General features: G+C 36.5%; 1 protein-coding gene across 1 annotated transcript in view; it reads right to left on the bottom strand.

The window, feature by feature from the left end:
* dennd4c (DENN/MADD domain containing 4C) overlaps positions 1-17,086 on the bottom strand; it is a 93,891-nt gene that overhangs the window by 30,695 nt on the left and 46,110 nt on the right. The window contains 17 exon segments of the mRNA XM_042728407.1: positions 3,887-4,020; positions 4,632-4,670; positions 5,376-5,521; positions 6,025-6,243; positions 6,385-6,485; positions 6,598-6,773; positions 7,816-7,963; positions 9,194-9,252; positions 10,315-10,381; positions 10,667-10,686; positions 10,688-10,866; positions 10,869-10,911; positions 12,289-12,461; positions 14,104-14,173; positions 15,258-15,272; positions 15,275-15,380; positions 15,382-15,510. Coding sequence (XP_042584341.1) covers positions 3,887-4,020; positions 4,632-4,670; positions 5,376-5,521; positions 6,025-6,243; positions 6,385-6,485; positions 6,598-6,773; positions 7,816-7,963; positions 9,194-9,252; positions 10,315-10,381; positions 10,667-10,686; positions 10,688-10,866; positions 10,869-10,911; positions 12,289-12,461; positions 14,104-14,173; positions 15,258-15,272; positions 15,275-15,380; positions 15,382-15,510 — 1,824 coding nt within the window.

The raw sequence follows: 17,086 nt of genomic DNA, 5'->3' as shown, positions 1-17,086 counted from the left end.
TGGTCTGACAATCAGCTGTCCTTCCTCTCCCTGTAGCACTGTCTCAGGCCTCTTACATTACAGATATTGCAGTTTATTGCAATTCCTACCATCTGCAGTCCTCATGCCTCCCTGCAGCGGGACTATGGCATGTTCATGTAGTAGATGAACAGAAACCCTGGGAATCTTTCTTCTGGTGTTTTTTGGAGTTAGTAGAAAGATATCTTTAATGTCCCTAGTTATTGGAACTGTGACACTTTTCACCTATAAACTGTTAGTGTTTAAGGACTGTTCCACAGATACAGTACATGTGCAATTGTTTATGGTTGATCGAACAAGCATGAAAAACACTTTCTAGTAAAGATCTGTACAGTTTATTTGAATTTTACAAATTATCTCTAAAATACAGTTTCCTAAAAATGGACATCTCTTTTTTTTCTTTGCTGAAAGTCTGAATATAAGTGTGAACTGTGAATATATAGTTAATCATTTAATTTTAAATACATAATTGTAAATCTGAATATATATTTTTAAATCCTTAATGTATAAATGCAAATCTGAATATGTATTGTCTTCATTTCATTATAAATATATCTCCTAGCTAGCCATCTAATATTTGATATTACATATACACTTTACTAACTTGGCAAGTTGAGAGGTTTTGTCAGGTCTGGAGGAAATACACAACAATTTATCACCTGCATAACAATGAAAAATAATGCCATAGTTTCTGATAATGTCTACAAACGGAAAAATATTCAAGGAGAAAATTAAAGGACCTAAAAACTGCCAACCTGAAGGTTTTTGAGATGTGTCCTAAAGAAAGTAAAGAGGTAAAGGGGGTTCCTATTATGCTTTTTCAGATTTAATTAGTGTGTTATGTTGCAGTTCGAAATTTAAAAAGATCTGCAAGGTTACAAATCTCAAAGGTGACTAAAACATTAACAGAAAACATTTTTCAAGAAATACAACAAATGGCTCATTTAGTGTCACTGAATTAAATAATTCCCACCCAATGAATATGCAAAAAAAGAGGGCGAGGCCTGGTTGAGCTATGCCAGAAAAGTCAAAGAAGAGCTGCTTAAAATTATAGTTCAGTGTCATTAATTACTCACCCTCATGTTGTTCCAAACCCGTAAGACCTCTGTTCATCTTCGGATAACAAATTAAGATATTTTTGATGGAATCTGAGAGCTCTCTGACCCTCCCATAGACCGCAAGGATCCTTACATGATCAAGGTCCAGAAACATAACAAGGATGTTGGTAAAATAATCCATGTGACATCAGGGGTTCAACCGTAATTTTACGAAGCTACGAGAATACTTTTTGTGTGCAAAAGTAAACAAAAATAACGACTAGATGCAAACAATGCAGAAAATGTATCCGCATGACACAGCTGACATAGAACAGCATACGTTGTTTACGTTCAGTGGATACTCTTCAAATTGGCGCCAGGGTGACGTGGAGGAGACGAATTGTTCAATAAAGTCATTATTTTTGTTTTCTTTGGGCACAGTAAGTATTCTCGCAACTTTTTTAAAATTACGGTTGAACCCCTGATGTCACATGGATTATTTTACCAATGTCAGAGAGCTCACGGGATGCATCAAAAATATCTTAATTTGTGTTCTGAAGATGAACAGAGGTCTTACAGGTTTGGAACAACATGAGGGTGAGTAATTAATGACAGAATTTAACTAACCCTTTAAGTAGTGTGCTGTCACCATGGCAAAAAGGAATGTACTGCATATCTACACAGTACTTATAAAACCTTTGCAAACTTTTAGCTTAAAGTTAATTCATAGTTTAAATTGTAGTTAATGCATTAATAGACTCTACACAAATAGTGAGTTCTTCATTCATTGTCACTGTAATTAACCAAATTTTTACTGTCTAACTAGCTCATATGTAAAGAGTTAGATAATGCTTTGTTAACAACTTATCAACCATAAACCATTCTCACTTTATATTAGGTCATGGAAAATGAGAAAATGTCATTAAGTGCTTTAAACTAACCTCTACATTTACTCTTACATCCAGTATATATATGGTAAAAGTTTTTACACTGTACACAACTCAACTATATATTCTGTCTCTTAAGCCCTTGATATACTTATTATAAAGTTTGTTATGAATTGGACTGAATCATTCAAAATTTGCAACAAAAATACTATTGAATTATACAAACAAACAAAGAAAAACCTATGAATTATGAACCGAATAAAGTCTGACCAACCACTGCAAGCATAATGCTGCCTCACAAAAGTTTTCAAAAATGCTACCCCAGTCATGGGGGCCTTTTTTTTTTTTTCTTTTTTCTTTTTCTTTGAATTCTCTGTAATTGGCCAATCTTGCAACTGTTAGCCTGTCTGTAGTTAGAAACATTATCCTTCCATGCCCCTTGAAATACCTCTGTAATACAATTTTTACACTTTCACCTGTGCTCCATTTTTCAAGCTGCTTTCCTAAAAGCATGAGTGTACTCATTGTATCACTGTGACGATTTTCTCTAACATCAATTACTTCAGAGACATCAAATATAAAGATCATTTGTGATAAATCTGAAAAATGAATACTGAAGTTGTCTTTCATGCTTGAAATAACAGTATACTAATACTAATAGTCTACTAATTAAGTACAACATAAAAGAGACAAGGTAGTGGACACATCTGACACATCATCACATGTACATTTTAATGAACAACTCCATATGACAAAACTAACTCAAGTATATGATTATGGTGATAAGTGGACACATCGAACATGTCATCACTCTGCAGTATATTATTGACATCAACTCCATGAAAAAACTAACTCGAGCATATGATTATGGCCTCCTCCATGCCCTTTCAAGTGTACTGTAGCTCATGTCAATAATAGCAAGATACAAGATCAACAATACCCTGGAAGAGCAGACTAATTTAAAGTAATATATTTATCTTATTCAGGTTTCTGTCAAACAGAGTACATCCAGTTTATGATCATTAATGATTTAATTTTTAATTAGTGATTTTGATAAAAGCAAACTACTGTTTAGAAGCCCAAACTTTAGTAAATATCTTAAAAAAATGTTGGTTTTTCCTAAATTATTGTTTTTGTGGAACAGACAGAGTCTTTGTTTTAAAGTAGGTGATACAGTCATTATCTGCTGTAATTTCTATGAGCCGTTAGTTAAATACTAATACTACAAAGAATTTTTTCCAAATTTCACAAGGAGAATGGCACCTACTCCCAAAAATCGCCTATCTATATATTCTGTGCAATTTCTTTGGAGACCACTTAGACAAACATTCAGTGATGATAACCTACTATACTGTAAATCTTGTTGCTGTTTTTTGAGAGTTCACACAAAAAATTATCTTTAGTAAGCGTTAATAGCCTCATCGGCACCATGCCAACAAATAGCTTCTCCGGGCGCCCAGAGTTAGAGTAAAATACTGTTCCGTCACAATAAAGGCAAACAAATCTGAAAAAATAGACTATTTTGAGATTGCTAAAATTAACATGAAATACAAATCACCAAGGAATAACATAGATCTGTGAAGTACAAGTGACCAGGAATAATAAAAAAATAATAAAAACTCTGTAGATCAGAAAAATGAAGAAAAGTGTAGTAGTAGTAATAATAATAATAATAATAATAATAATAATAATAATAATAATTAAGAGTTAAATAAAGTATTTCAGTAGAGAAATGTGGAGTGATCAGCTATAAACACAGCACCAACGCAAACTAGTTATTGTTTTGCTCCCATTTGCTTGCTTCTATTTTAAAAGTTACATGCTATTTTATATTTAACTTAATTTCATTTTTGCTCTTGTACTGAAACTGATATTGTGAATCATGGGATTTCACTGGGATTGTTACTGAAATTAAGGTATTGTTATATCGCTATGTGTGTATACCTATATTTGGGAGGGGGGTCAGGACCATCTTCTGCTGGCGGTGGTTCCGGAGGCATGACGAAGACTGTGTGCTCACTCTTCAGTGACTCATCCAGTTCCATCAGCCTGGTGTCCTCAGATGACTCACCTTCAGCCTATGCAATGCAGTTATAGTCTTAATGCATGAATCACACGTAATGTTTTCAAACACTAATGTGTTTGATAAAATAGTATGTGACAATTTAAAGAGCTCATATGCTGACCAATATGGTCAAAAGAAAAAAAGGTGTTTTTTTTTTTTGCTTTCACCTTTAACAAGCACTCTGGCATGTAATATCCATCAGCTTGCAGAGTTGCTGGAACTTTCCATTACTCTCTCCACATTATTCCCATGCTAAGAGTGTTTAGATATATGATGTGCCAATGCACCCAACAGCAGATGGCAGAGTAAATAATTTAACTACTAAACCAACTGCTCTGCATATGAAGAACAATAACCATCTGTTCCTACATATCCCTTAATTGTAGGTCTAAGACTAAATGTCCTTTATCACAGTCTTTAAAGCTGCCACAACAAAACAGATCTGAGGACAGTAAAACATGGGCCATGTTTAACATCAGCTCAGTCTGCCCAATCTGCCATCAGGCTTTATATATAAAAAAAACCTGGTCAGTCTGTTTTGCTTTACTTTGCCTTACACTGGGTGTATCACTAATATGACATCAAGCATGACACAGAAACACCTAACTGATAGGAGTGGCTCACCTTTGTACCCTTTTCTGTTCCTTTGTCGGAAGGAAAAAGCTGAAAGAGAGATGTGGGGAAACAAATTCAATAATAGGAAACTCTGCATGCCCTGTTCTTGCCATTGGGAGATAAGCTTCCTATTAGTGGTTCAGAAACTAAAATACTTCAACAATTTTTTTCATAGCTCCTTTTTGTTGTTGTTGTTGTTTTTACATTTTGTAAAAAATGTGGTGTTTCACTCTGAAAAATCTGCTGTATGATGGTGGACGTTCAGAGTGGTTGTCATGTTGGGGTATTTTAAGAGTTTGTTTGCACTTTACTGTGTAATTGCTAGTGTAGAAACCAGGGCATTGCTATATGGTTGCTAAAGTGTTTTGAGAATTTCTATGCACTGCTAGAGTGTCTACATGGTTGCTAGGTCAAACGAGTCCATCGCTGATAATCAAACCATGATATACTGTACTGATCCCGCGAGAAGGCTCAGGTTCTTCCTTCAGTGAAAATCCATTTTATCATCCACCAGGCAAAAATTGCAGTCTAAGTAATTATGAGCAATAGTAACCGTACATTAGCATGCACCACTAATAAAAACATACATAAGAATAAGCTTCTGTATCCCCTGTCACAAAACCTGTGCAAAATGAATTTGTGGATAATTCTCCTGTGATGACCCCTAATGGGTGCAGCTGAACGGAGAGGGGGGGGGGGGGGGGTGGAGGAGAGAAAACAGGTTTATGCATTGCAATGTGGTCACAATCTTACTTTTCCAATGCAGTCATCAAAGAAAGCCAAGCTGGTGTCTTTGTCGCTAACAAAAGTACATTCCTCAATGAAGCGGATGAAGATCTGAGTCTTGGTGAGCTGAGAGTAGAACTTCTGATGCGCACGATCTCTACTCTTTAAGAATCCTAAAGAAGAGACATTAGAATTAATATTCAGTGACAAATCAGTTGCAGTAGCTCAATACTTTGGCAATAATTACACTTTGTACAGGCACATACAGAGACATGCCTTGCTATAAATTTTCATTTATGTCTGTTAGCTTTGAGGCTAGCTGTATGCAGGCGTAGTCCTAAAAGCTTAACTCATAAACACATTTAAACACAGTTCTTTTATTGAGTGAACAAATGGAGCAAAGAGATTGGACAAAATAAGTGTGAGATGAGTCATGAAATAAACACTCTAGAATAAGAATGTCCCTCCCTTGATACCACCTGACTAGCATTAGCAAGTAGCAAATCTTGTTCATGGTCGTGATATTAACAAAAGGATACTAGATATTACAAAAAAGGGAAGGAGCTCTTCAATATGTCAAAATAAGCAATGGGACATCCAACAGTCTTGTGGACCTTGGACACAAAACCAAGATCTCATATCACTACACAGGGCACTATTCTGCTGGAAGAGTTACCTTGCAGGTCATAGAGTGAGTCTGCAGCAGTAGCTTTCTCAGAAGGTGCTTGTGTGATTGGCTTGAGGTAGGTTCGGTAGCCCTTCAGTATGCATGCCATAAAGCGCAGGAACGCCTCCTGAATCTCCATCTCCAGCTCTGTCTTTTTCTTATGCCAGGTAAAGTCTGCTTCGATAGGGGTCATCTCCACCGCCAAGCCTTCTAGTGCTGTACGCCGAACTGTATGGAAAAATTCCTCATATACAATAGGTTTCACGTACCCATAGTCACACCTTTTTTTACTGAAAAAATTCAGTGATGCAGCAGAGGGAGATCATTTTAATGCATAAAGAAGCTGTAAAGGGTGAAAGGAGATCTTACCAGTGGCAAGCTGATGGTGAAGATTTCCTAGAGAGTGTATGAGACCTTTGCAGGGCTTCTTTGGGAGGTTCTTCCAGTTACTATTTCTTTTTTCATCAGACCTAAAACAAAAAAAAGGCAAATATCACAAATAAATAATATTCCATGCCTTGAAAAAATAACAAATATCAATACATTCCCAAAGGTTTAATCTTAAAGTTCAAGGGTGCTCACAAGTATATAGTGTTGGTGTCCAAGTCCACACAGACCACATCAGGTGGGGGATCGTAGAGATCAAAGTATCGAGAGTCAACGCCCACAATGAAGGGACATGGTGCATTGAGGACCCCCGCCAGAGACAGAGGGCAAAGAGGGATATAAGGACACTGCCACTGGAATGGGAAGATCATCTAGACGGAGATGATAATGACAATGGTGTCCCATTTATTAATATAACAAATCCTTCAAATATTTTCATTCCCTTCTGAACAATAGGTTTAAATGAGAATACAATTTACATTACTTTCAATTACTCTACTTGCAATTTACATTCACAAACATTTTGTGCTAGGAATGAAACCGAAACCCCCAAAATTCTGGATGCACTTGACTGAAAATCAAAACTGAAAATACTTTGTAATAATTATTTATTATTTTATTAAATAATATGATGTCATTTTGTAAGACTATTTAATTTAACTGAATTGCACTGACACTGAATTAAAAACAAAACAAAACAAAACCCAATAAAATAACCACACTGCACAGAAAATATATTAATAAATATTGATGTATTATTTTTATTCAGTTCTATGCAACAGAATCAGATATAATTTATTTTTGGTCTAATTAGCCAATTAATGTATAGTCCTACTACAAATCTGTTATTATCAGAGCATGTGAGCGGATCTGTGAAGAAGAAGGTAGCGGTATTTTACCAGTGTTGCCCAGTGCAGCTGTAGTGCTGCAAACAAAAAACACTACAAGCACACTAAATTTCCTGTTGGCACCTTATTTGAGGGGACTTTGCTATTTCCAGTTAGAATGAGAGGTACATAAGTGGAACGCAAACTCATAGAGCGGAATATTGAGCGGTGCGTCACACAACGCAAGACGACAGAGAAGGAGAGTGAAACCTGCGTGCTGAACACTGATGAGCGGTGTGGCACAGTTTGGCTGGTTTTTTCTCTTTCGTCCGAAAATGCTATTTTTGGCACCCGAAAATTCAGTGCTTCCCTATTTTGTGCTTAGTGCATTTGCCATGTGTAATTTCAATTTTGATTATAGAGGATGCAGCAGACTTTAACAATCCGGCATAATTTATTAAGATTATATCAGTGTACATGGTTCTGAATCTGTAGAATGTTTTGTATGAGTAAATAAGAATGTTTTTACTGTGAAAACATTGTACGAAAGTGGCAAACCAATTTTTTTTTCCCCCCAAATACTCACCGCCACAACAGCCTCAGCCACCCCAGTCAGTACGGCTGGTCTCAGAGGGGAGTGCAACAGGATCTTGCTTTCCAGAAGGATAAAGTGTAGCAGAGTGGCACAGTTTTCTGGGCCCAGATTCATCAGCAGTGTGCTGTAGTCTGCTCCACTGAAAAGCAGAGAAGAGGAAGAGTGAAAAATAATCAAAATCAGATGATAATTTTACAGAAGTGGTTTTAATTCATGGTAGAAGGACATTTCATACTGACATATTTGAAAACACTATAAGGTTTAGATTGTCATTGTTCTGAAAGGTGAATATTCCTTATTATTACTTCAAATCTATTATTATTTATTACTTTATTATTTACTTCTCTTTTCTCTTCAAAAGGTTTAAGAACAAAAAAGTAAACTGACTGTTTATCAGCTAGAAAAAAATATCTGTATCAGTATAATTGTGGTGTGGACTTCCCTATTCTTATGAAATTAAAACAAAACATTTAAAAGTTATTATCATTATAGCTGTAGTGTGAACTTACCTTTTCTAATTAAATTAAAACAATTATTAAAACCTTGTTATAGTTAAAGTTATTATCATTATAGCTGTAGTGTGAACTTACCTATTTAAACAGTCATCACAATCTCAATGTAATTCCTTGCCCAACAGACACTGTAACACTGAGTTACAAATTATTTACTATATAGAGCTTAAAGGTGACTATTACAGCACCTTCAGCTTAATACTAAAAATATTGTGTGATGTAATATGCAACACAGCCAAAATTACGTTTTAGAGACTCGTGAACCTTTCAATTTTATAGAACCTAGTACACTGGTCAGTTAAAACCAATAACTATAGAGAGGATCTTGTGATTGAGTGAAAAGAAAATGCCGATTTGACAGGTAAATGTATTTTTTGTCCATACAGTGGAGGTGGGAACCAAAACGGTTTGGTTATCAACATTCTTTTAAATATCGCTTCTATTATGTATCTGAATTGTTGTTGTGTTTTCTGAATTGTTATTTTGTTTTCAGATTTGCATTTGCGTTTGTAATTTGTTATTTTGTAATCTGTTTTGCACTTCTCACTCACCGTACTAATGTGTCCTACCACAGTTTCATAATAAACCAAACATTTTACACTTCTATAAAAACATTGTGTTCTGTGCCACTGCTTTGGTGAAGCATCTGTAGATCTAAAATCTGTCAGTTGAAAGCCAAAGTCTCACTAAATTACTGTGTGGGAAACACTTAAGTTTCACTAAGATTTTACAACCAGAAAACTGTCCAAACAACAAAAATTTATCTATTATTATATGCCCACTTGTTTCATATTTCATTATCTAAAACACTAGTAGCTTAACCTATGTACATACTTTAATCAAACAGAAATAATTACCTTAGTGGTAAAGGTGTACAGACAGGTTGGGACAGGATTAAGGTGTCATGTGCCGACAGCTTACGGGGGGAAAAAAATAGATCTGGCATTACCTAAACAAAGTCTAAACAATCCGTTGAGACAAAAAGTCAACATCAAATATATAACTCGTATAACTCTATAAACAAACATACACAGATAAGCCAAAATATTATGACCAACTCCCTAATATGCTGTAGGTCCTCCGTGTGCTGCCAAAAACATTGACAACCCGCTGAGGCATGGACTCTACAAGACCCTTGAAAGTGTAGTACGGTATCCGGCACCAAAATGTTAGCAGCAGATCTTTCAAGTCCTTTAGGTTTGCGAGGTAGAGCCGCCATGGATTGAACTTGCTGGGTCCAGCACATCCACGGATGCTCAGTTGATTGAGATCAGGGGAATTGAAGGCCAGGGCAACACCTAGAAACTCTTCATTATATATTTTTTAAACCATTTCCTGAACAATGTGTGCAGTTGTGGGGCAGGGTGCATTTCTTCTGTTAAAATAGGCCACTTTCCACCAGGGAACACCATTGTCATGAAGGGGGAGTACCTGGTCTGAAACGTGTAGGTAGGTAGCACATGTCAAATTTACCACCACATGAATTTTTTGGACATAGTTTCCCGGGAAGAACATTGTCCAGGAGAATCGCTCTCTCCACCGTCTTGTCATTGTCCACACAGTGCATTCCCGGTGCCATCACTCTCCCCCCTAGATAAACAGTACCAAAAGCAACCTTCTTCCACTTCTCCAATGTCCAGTTCCTACACTCGCATGCCTGTTGTAGGTGCTTTCGATGGTGGACAGGGGTCATTGTCGACACTAAGATTGGTGTGTGGCTAAGCAGCCCCATAAACAGATCTTTATTTTTGCCCATCTCGCCTGCATCCAACATGCTGATTACGAGAACTGATTGTCTGCTTAACATCTAATTTACTCTGACCTTTAATATATTTATATTTATGAAGATGATCAACATTATTTACTTCACCTGTGTCTGCTCATAATATTTTGGCTCGTCAGTGTATGGTTACAGGTATTATAAATGTATAACTTTGAAATCCAGAATAAACAGTGAAAAAAAATCTGTCCTCCTTACCTGGACCAGTATTCTTGGTCTCTGAGGAGAAGGGAAGGAGACATTGTGCATGAAATGGGATATGTGTCTAAAAAAAACAAAAGAAATCAATCATATTAACCCAACTAATAGACTGATATCACAATGAAACAAATGACCTCTTCTGATAAACACATGGCTAGGTGATTTACTATTACAAATATACTGATAACAGTCTATGTAGAGCTTTTCCAAATCAGTCACTTATGAGGTTCCATGATGGTTACTATGCTGCCTTGGAAGACAGCTACCTATTGTAGACAGTTAATTCGGTTTTGGAACAGATTCATATTGTGGTGAACTGCAGTTTTGAAAGAAAGAATCTGATTTGTACTTCTCAATGGGCAGAGGGTTTGACTCCATTGGCTGACAGCTTGTAAAGGAACATTAGGAACTTCCTGAAAGGACTAAAGAAAGGCCAGCGGGACAGCAGGCAGATGCATACTTGTTTGGTGTTGACTGTGCGGTTGGGATGGCCTTTTTTGTCCACAGTGGAGACCAGACCTAGCTGGATCTTTTGTTTCTCGCTGAGACATCCACAGGATATGGCTCATAGAACTGTATTCCAGCTCCATACACCTGCAGAAGGGGGAACAAAAATAGGGGACACAGGTTGCAATTTCAACTTATGCCATCCATTAAATCTGAACAGATTCAGATAGAATTATCAGTCTTTGACCTACAGTGCTGTTAAAAAGTATAATACATGTCTTCTCAAAATAAAAGAATGAAAATTCACACATTTTTGCACCACACATATAGCTGAATGACAGTAGTATCCAGGCCCTGCATCAAAGGGGGGGGGGGCTTGGGGGGTGTTGTTCTGAAGCCCCCCGCAATGATCTGAATGACCCACCCCCCCCCCCCCCGTATATGATTTTTAACTCGGTAAGCTAAAATAAAATTAATCTAAAAATAAATACGATTTCAACCAAGCGGGTATCGGATCTGATTTGTGCCACCTCAGAATCAATTTGAGCCCCTCCAACCATGCTGATTTTAAACCATTCTATGCAGATGGTCACTGGTGTATTAAGAACATTCACTGCTAAACTCAAACGTGTTTTTGCGATATCTGGCGCTGCCTATATCACAATAATCCACTGTTTAAAACCACATAAAATGTATTTAAAAATGTAGGTTTCAGACATTTAAATTAATTATAAAAAAAAAGACATTTGTTAAATACACACAGAGTTTTTTAAAGCTGCAGTCCTTAAGTTTTGCCTCTTTGTCGCCATCTCTGTTTGAAAACCTGCAATTGCAGTTATTTGTGGAATTATCTTCCTTGCGTGGGTTGAGCACCGGCATGGTGTGGATGAATCTAATGTTTTGATGTGTGGCTGTAAGTCACCGGGCACCGGTGTGGAATACTGTACTTCGGAATCACAACTTCTAGCCTATGACTTGGAAATTTGACCCAAATAAAGAATTTTCACTGGATAACAATGGTGATTAAATCATTATAAATGTGTGCGTGTATATTATCGTGTAGATTTCAGTTTCTGTACAGGTCTAATCTCTAATTGTCATACCATTCGATTTCATGTAAAGAAATTATTTTAACCCAAAAGGCAAATTCTTCCTAAGAACTGGTTTCTCTTTAAATACAAATCTTTTGTGATCCCACATAGGATATCTGTAATCAGAAGCACATTTTTAAAACTGGAATAAATCTAATTTCAGTCACATGCATTTCATAAACACATAATCCTTTTCTGGATTACAATCCCCCATGATATTCCAGCTGCTGTGAGAAAAGACTACAGTATAAATGATCCTAGGTAACTTTATAATGATCCGATTCTGAGAATGAGCATTATAAAGTTTTTAAATGACAAACAAATTTACTTTCACTTACACATATTTGACAATCAGAATACACCCCCCCCCCCCAGTTCGTGTGTCCTGGCACCAGGACTAGTAGGATCACACTGACATCAATATTTTATTTACCTTTTCTCCATTGGAGTTGGTGAGGGACAAACATGTGGAGAAGACAGGTAAAGGGTAGCGTGTGTTAGGAGCCCAGCACTCAATCTTGGCCCCCATAGGAAGGCAAAAGAGGGGTACAGACTCAGAGAGGGGAAATGATTCATAGTCCTCCTCAGGATAGCGAAAGATCAGATCTGCAAATGGAATGATTCATTAGAACCATAGTGTTTGAATGTGTGCCATGTTTCTATGATTAGATATCATTGATGTCCTGTCTTATGGCATCAGCATTTATGCTATTTAAAAAAAGAAGAAAAAAAAACATCCTCTTGAAAGTGATGAGACAGGAAGTGAAGTTGTTTCTTTGTGATTAACATGTCATGTGACAGGAAGTGATGCAACATGGAGATAAAGAAACTGACTGCACTGTTGCCAACTCTCGCAAGACAAATAAGCAACCGAAGCTTCAAAAACAAGACCAATATTTTTTTTTATTATCCTCAATATTTTTATAAATTATTTAATACCAATAAATGAGTCCTGCAACATATTAAAACTGAAACTACTCTTTTATCTAAAAAGTAAAAACAGAAGTTATTTTACAAAAATCAAACTGGGAACAATACTCATCTCCAATCACCTGTGAGCAGAAATAGGATTAGAGAGATGAATAAAAAAGGAGAAGAACACAGGAGTTTCAAAGGGGAGCTGTAACTCACTAGGGATGCACGATAAATATTGGCCGATAATTAATGCACATCTCATCAGTAAAGCCGGCTTTATGTGAAATCACGCACCTGATGGAATTTACCGCTGATTAGAGAACCGGCTTTACTGACGAGATGCGCATTAATTATTGGACCGATATTTATCGTGCACCCCTAATAGTCACATATTTATAGCCTAATAAAATATATTCAAAACAAATGTACATACTGTATATAAGCCTACTTGTTTTTTTATTTACAGCCCATGATATATACATTACAAAAATTACCCTTATAAAGAAAAGTCATCCCACTCCTCTTATTATGTCTAATCATCACTTGGATTACAGCATCATGCTCCTTCTTTCTGAACATGATGGGCGGATTTTTTGATGAATTACGCTACAGCACTTTATATATAATATTATTGCACTAATTGGCCTTTAACTGTGAGCAGACAGAGTGTCAATCAATACACTGGAGAATACGTCAAACATAAATGTAAGGAAACAAAGTAGCTTGTCAGATTTTCCTAACAAGCAACCATATATTTTTTTTTTTAAATAAGAAAAAAAAAAACGCAACCCAGGATTTTTTAACGCAACTTTTCAAAAAAAAAAAAAAATAAGCAGCCCAAAGTTGCATATAATAATATAATATGCGGACTTGGCAACTGTGACTGACTGTTTGCTGACCAAAAAGTGAACTATGACAATCTAAAGGTCATGACCACCATACTAAAGCATAAAAGCAGTCAGCATTTAAACTAACACATCAAACAGACATTATTTATGTGCACAGTGATGTGCTGAACATATAAACGGAGGACTGTTAGACACTGTTTTACAGAGCCCTGGGACCTTTTTTGGGATTTATTTACAAACAAAACAAAACCACTGCAAAATGCACATACATCAATCATTTGCAGTTAGTGATTATTTTCAGGAAATCTCAGCAGAGAGGAAAAATGCTGCTTACTAAGTATCTGAGAACACTGTTAAAAGCTTCTGACCAGAAAAAAATCAATCACCTGGATTCAGAGAAAATGAATAAAAAAATGATGGAGGGAAAGACAGACAGAGAGATGGATAGACAGAATCAGAAAAAGGTGGCAGAGATGGAGACTTACCAGCCTTATAAGCAATGGAGTTGGGACGCAGACACTGACTTCTGTAACACAAAAATACACTCGATCCCCACTGAGCATGAAAAAAGAAAAATAAGAAGAAACAAATTAACTGAATTACTGAATTATATCTTGTTCATGAAATAGCTCAACAGCTAGTAGCACACTTAAACTGAAGAAACCTTTATGAACCACATACTGAGGGATCCTGAATCATCAGTTTAAAAAGAAAAATGATCTATTTCGTTGGAGTACTGTTAACTGCTCAAAGATTTGTAATATATCTTGGCTTGAGAAAGCCACCGTACTGATATTAGTGTTGCTTGAGTAGAAACAACATCACTATTTTTATGACATACTTAGTAGTAGTAGTAGGGCTGTCAAGTGCTTTTAATTTTTAATGTATTAATTATATTATGTGCTAATTAATGAATCAAATTAAATTCCAAATTAATCACACATCAATTCTGGCTAAGAAATTAAGAAATTTAATTATGAGGAAATAGTCGCTCATCCTCCGCAAAATGTTCTGCAACACATCTGAATATTTGGGGTTGAACTGTTGGGCTTCTGGAAACAGTGGTTACAACTTAAACCACTGATATCTAGTTGTGTCCTCTTTTGGAAGGCCAAACAAAGTAGTTTGCTTTCACAACGAAACACACAGCGGGCTAGAGTGAGCGGGCGCCGGCAAAGCAACAATACTACAGCGACAATAAAAGTTACGCCTCTTTTCTTTGCGTGAACATTTGGATGGTGTTATGCAAATCTTCCCACATGGTGACGTAGACATGTGGGGGCGTGTTAGAATGAGCTGGTTTAGGTAGGCGTGGTTGACTCTTAACTTTTATAAAGAATATCTCTTTGGATTTGAGAATTTAGTCTTTGAAACTTTACAGATCTTCTTCTTTAAGAGCTTGTAACACTCCAAGAGAAAGGAAAAATTTAAATCACATCATATGACACCTTTAAAATAAAGTCTAACTGGGTGTTGTTTAAAATTAATCATTTAGCCATGTTGAGTGCTTTTCATGTTAAGATGTTTAGACTGCTCCAGTGTTTTTTTCCCTCCACCCCAGTAACGTGACTGACAACTATGAATTGTATAACAGCACAGTTTATTTTTTACATTGTTATGACTTCCATGCTGAACTCACCAAGCCACAGTTGAAGGGTTCTTGGCCACTTTACAGAAAGTGTGAGGAGGAGTCTCGCCCTTGTTTGTGATGATGACGCAGATGTCAGTCACAGCCAATGAGTTCTGGGGCTGGACAGGGGGTGCGGCGGAATGTAATGAATATGCGCTGGGATGTGGCAGAGCTGTTGTTGACATTTGCACAGCGGCCAAACGGTGTGGCCTCAATGACCTCACAACCCTGAATAAGACGCTCTTTCCCCTCATATAGGACCCTACAACAAAGAAAAAAAAAACTGATCAGCAACTTAAACCCACAGAAAAGACACAGAAAATGGAAAAGCACCCATATTAACAAGTACTCCTTAGGCTCTTCTTGTGGATGGCATACCATTACATTTTAGCATTATCAAGGTCTGTGTTAACATGTCCAGTCATGGCACAACAGGGTTTGTATACAAGACAGTGAAAAGAGAAGAGGGAGACAGATTAGAAAGAAAAAAAAGCTCCTTAATTTGTCCTTTGTGGTCAAAAGTGCGCACCCAAAGGAAATGAATGGGAAACACTAAAATTGAGAGCATTTTTTTTATTATTTGTATCACACCTGAGACCTTTGTTCTACGATGGACAAATTAAGGGGCTACTATAACGAAGGATGCTTGAGGGTTAAAAAACTTGGGATTAATGTTTTAGAGAGAAGTCCTTTGTGCCAGCTGAGGCTGCATTTACTTAAAAAAAAATAGTACGATAACAAAACTTGAATACTGTCAACAGTACATACTGTGAAGTATAAGAACAATAAATAATAATAAAATATTTTTAAAACAATCAAAATAGCTGTTTTCTGTTTTAATATATTTTAATTAGTAAGTCTGCGTTACTAATTTGAAAATGTTGAACTACACAACAACAGTAGTATTTCTAAAATTATAGCGGTCTTGGGCATCCGCCATCACACTCACTGTGAGAAATGCTGCAAGCGGAGTGATTCAAATGGTGAAAAGAGATCCCGTGGAGATACTGGGAATTATCTCATGGTTAGAAAAACCTCTCAGCCAATCAGATTCAAGGACAAGAACAAAACTGTTGTATACACATATATTTAATTTTACCCATCATATAATGTCTTGAAACCTGCTGCTATATCATTACTATTGCATGTTTTTGCTGAAACCTTGCGGTATAAAAGGTAAAGCTATAAAAATATATTTATGTTTTCGTTGACTGAAATATTAAGACAGACAAATAAAAGTCCTTTTTATATTCAGAAGCTTTTTAAACCATGTTGTGAATGTTATTGTATTTTTCAAAAACATATGGTAATCTGTTGTAGCACCATAGTCCTAAATAATAGGTGGTGTGCTGTTCAGGCACCAAATTATGCAGAGTCTCTCTCTGAACTCCAGAGAGCCCAAATGGGCTTTAAAAGCTTTACTCACACTGAGTGGCATCAAATGCCTTACCAGCAAGTACATTGCATCATCTTGATATTTAATACTGTGGCACAGTAATGAAAGACAAAATACAGTGTATGTTGTGTCAGGCCTTGAGGGTTTATTTTGTATCACAATATAGGCTACATACAATATGTTCAAAAGGGGGAATATGGTGAAAACTAATGAAATAAGGGTGTGGTGTCCATGCTGTGATTTTAGCAATGATGATTGTTGGGGAGAGCATAGAGGAGTTTGTACCAGGGAGGGATCCAGTCAGTGGTGACAGTGGACTATGTCTATTAAAAGAGTGAAGGCCTTGAGCTGAACTATAAAAACTCGTAGTCAGCTGATGCTGAATGGAGGCCACAAATAGATTTTGAATGAACATGCATATATGCAAAGGTGCAAATTTGTT

The sequence above is a fragment of the Cyprinus carpio genome, chromosome B7 (assembly GCF_018340385.1).
Source record: "Cyprinus carpio isolate SPL01 chromosome B7, ASM1834038v1, whole genome shotgun sequence".
Classification (NCBI taxonomy): Eukaryota; Metazoa; Chordata; class Actinopteri; order Cypriniformes; family Cyprinidae; genus Cyprinus; species Cyprinus carpio.
The sequence above is the reverse complement of the archived record's forward strand: the minus strand, read 5'-3'. Positions and strand labels throughout refer to the sequence as shown.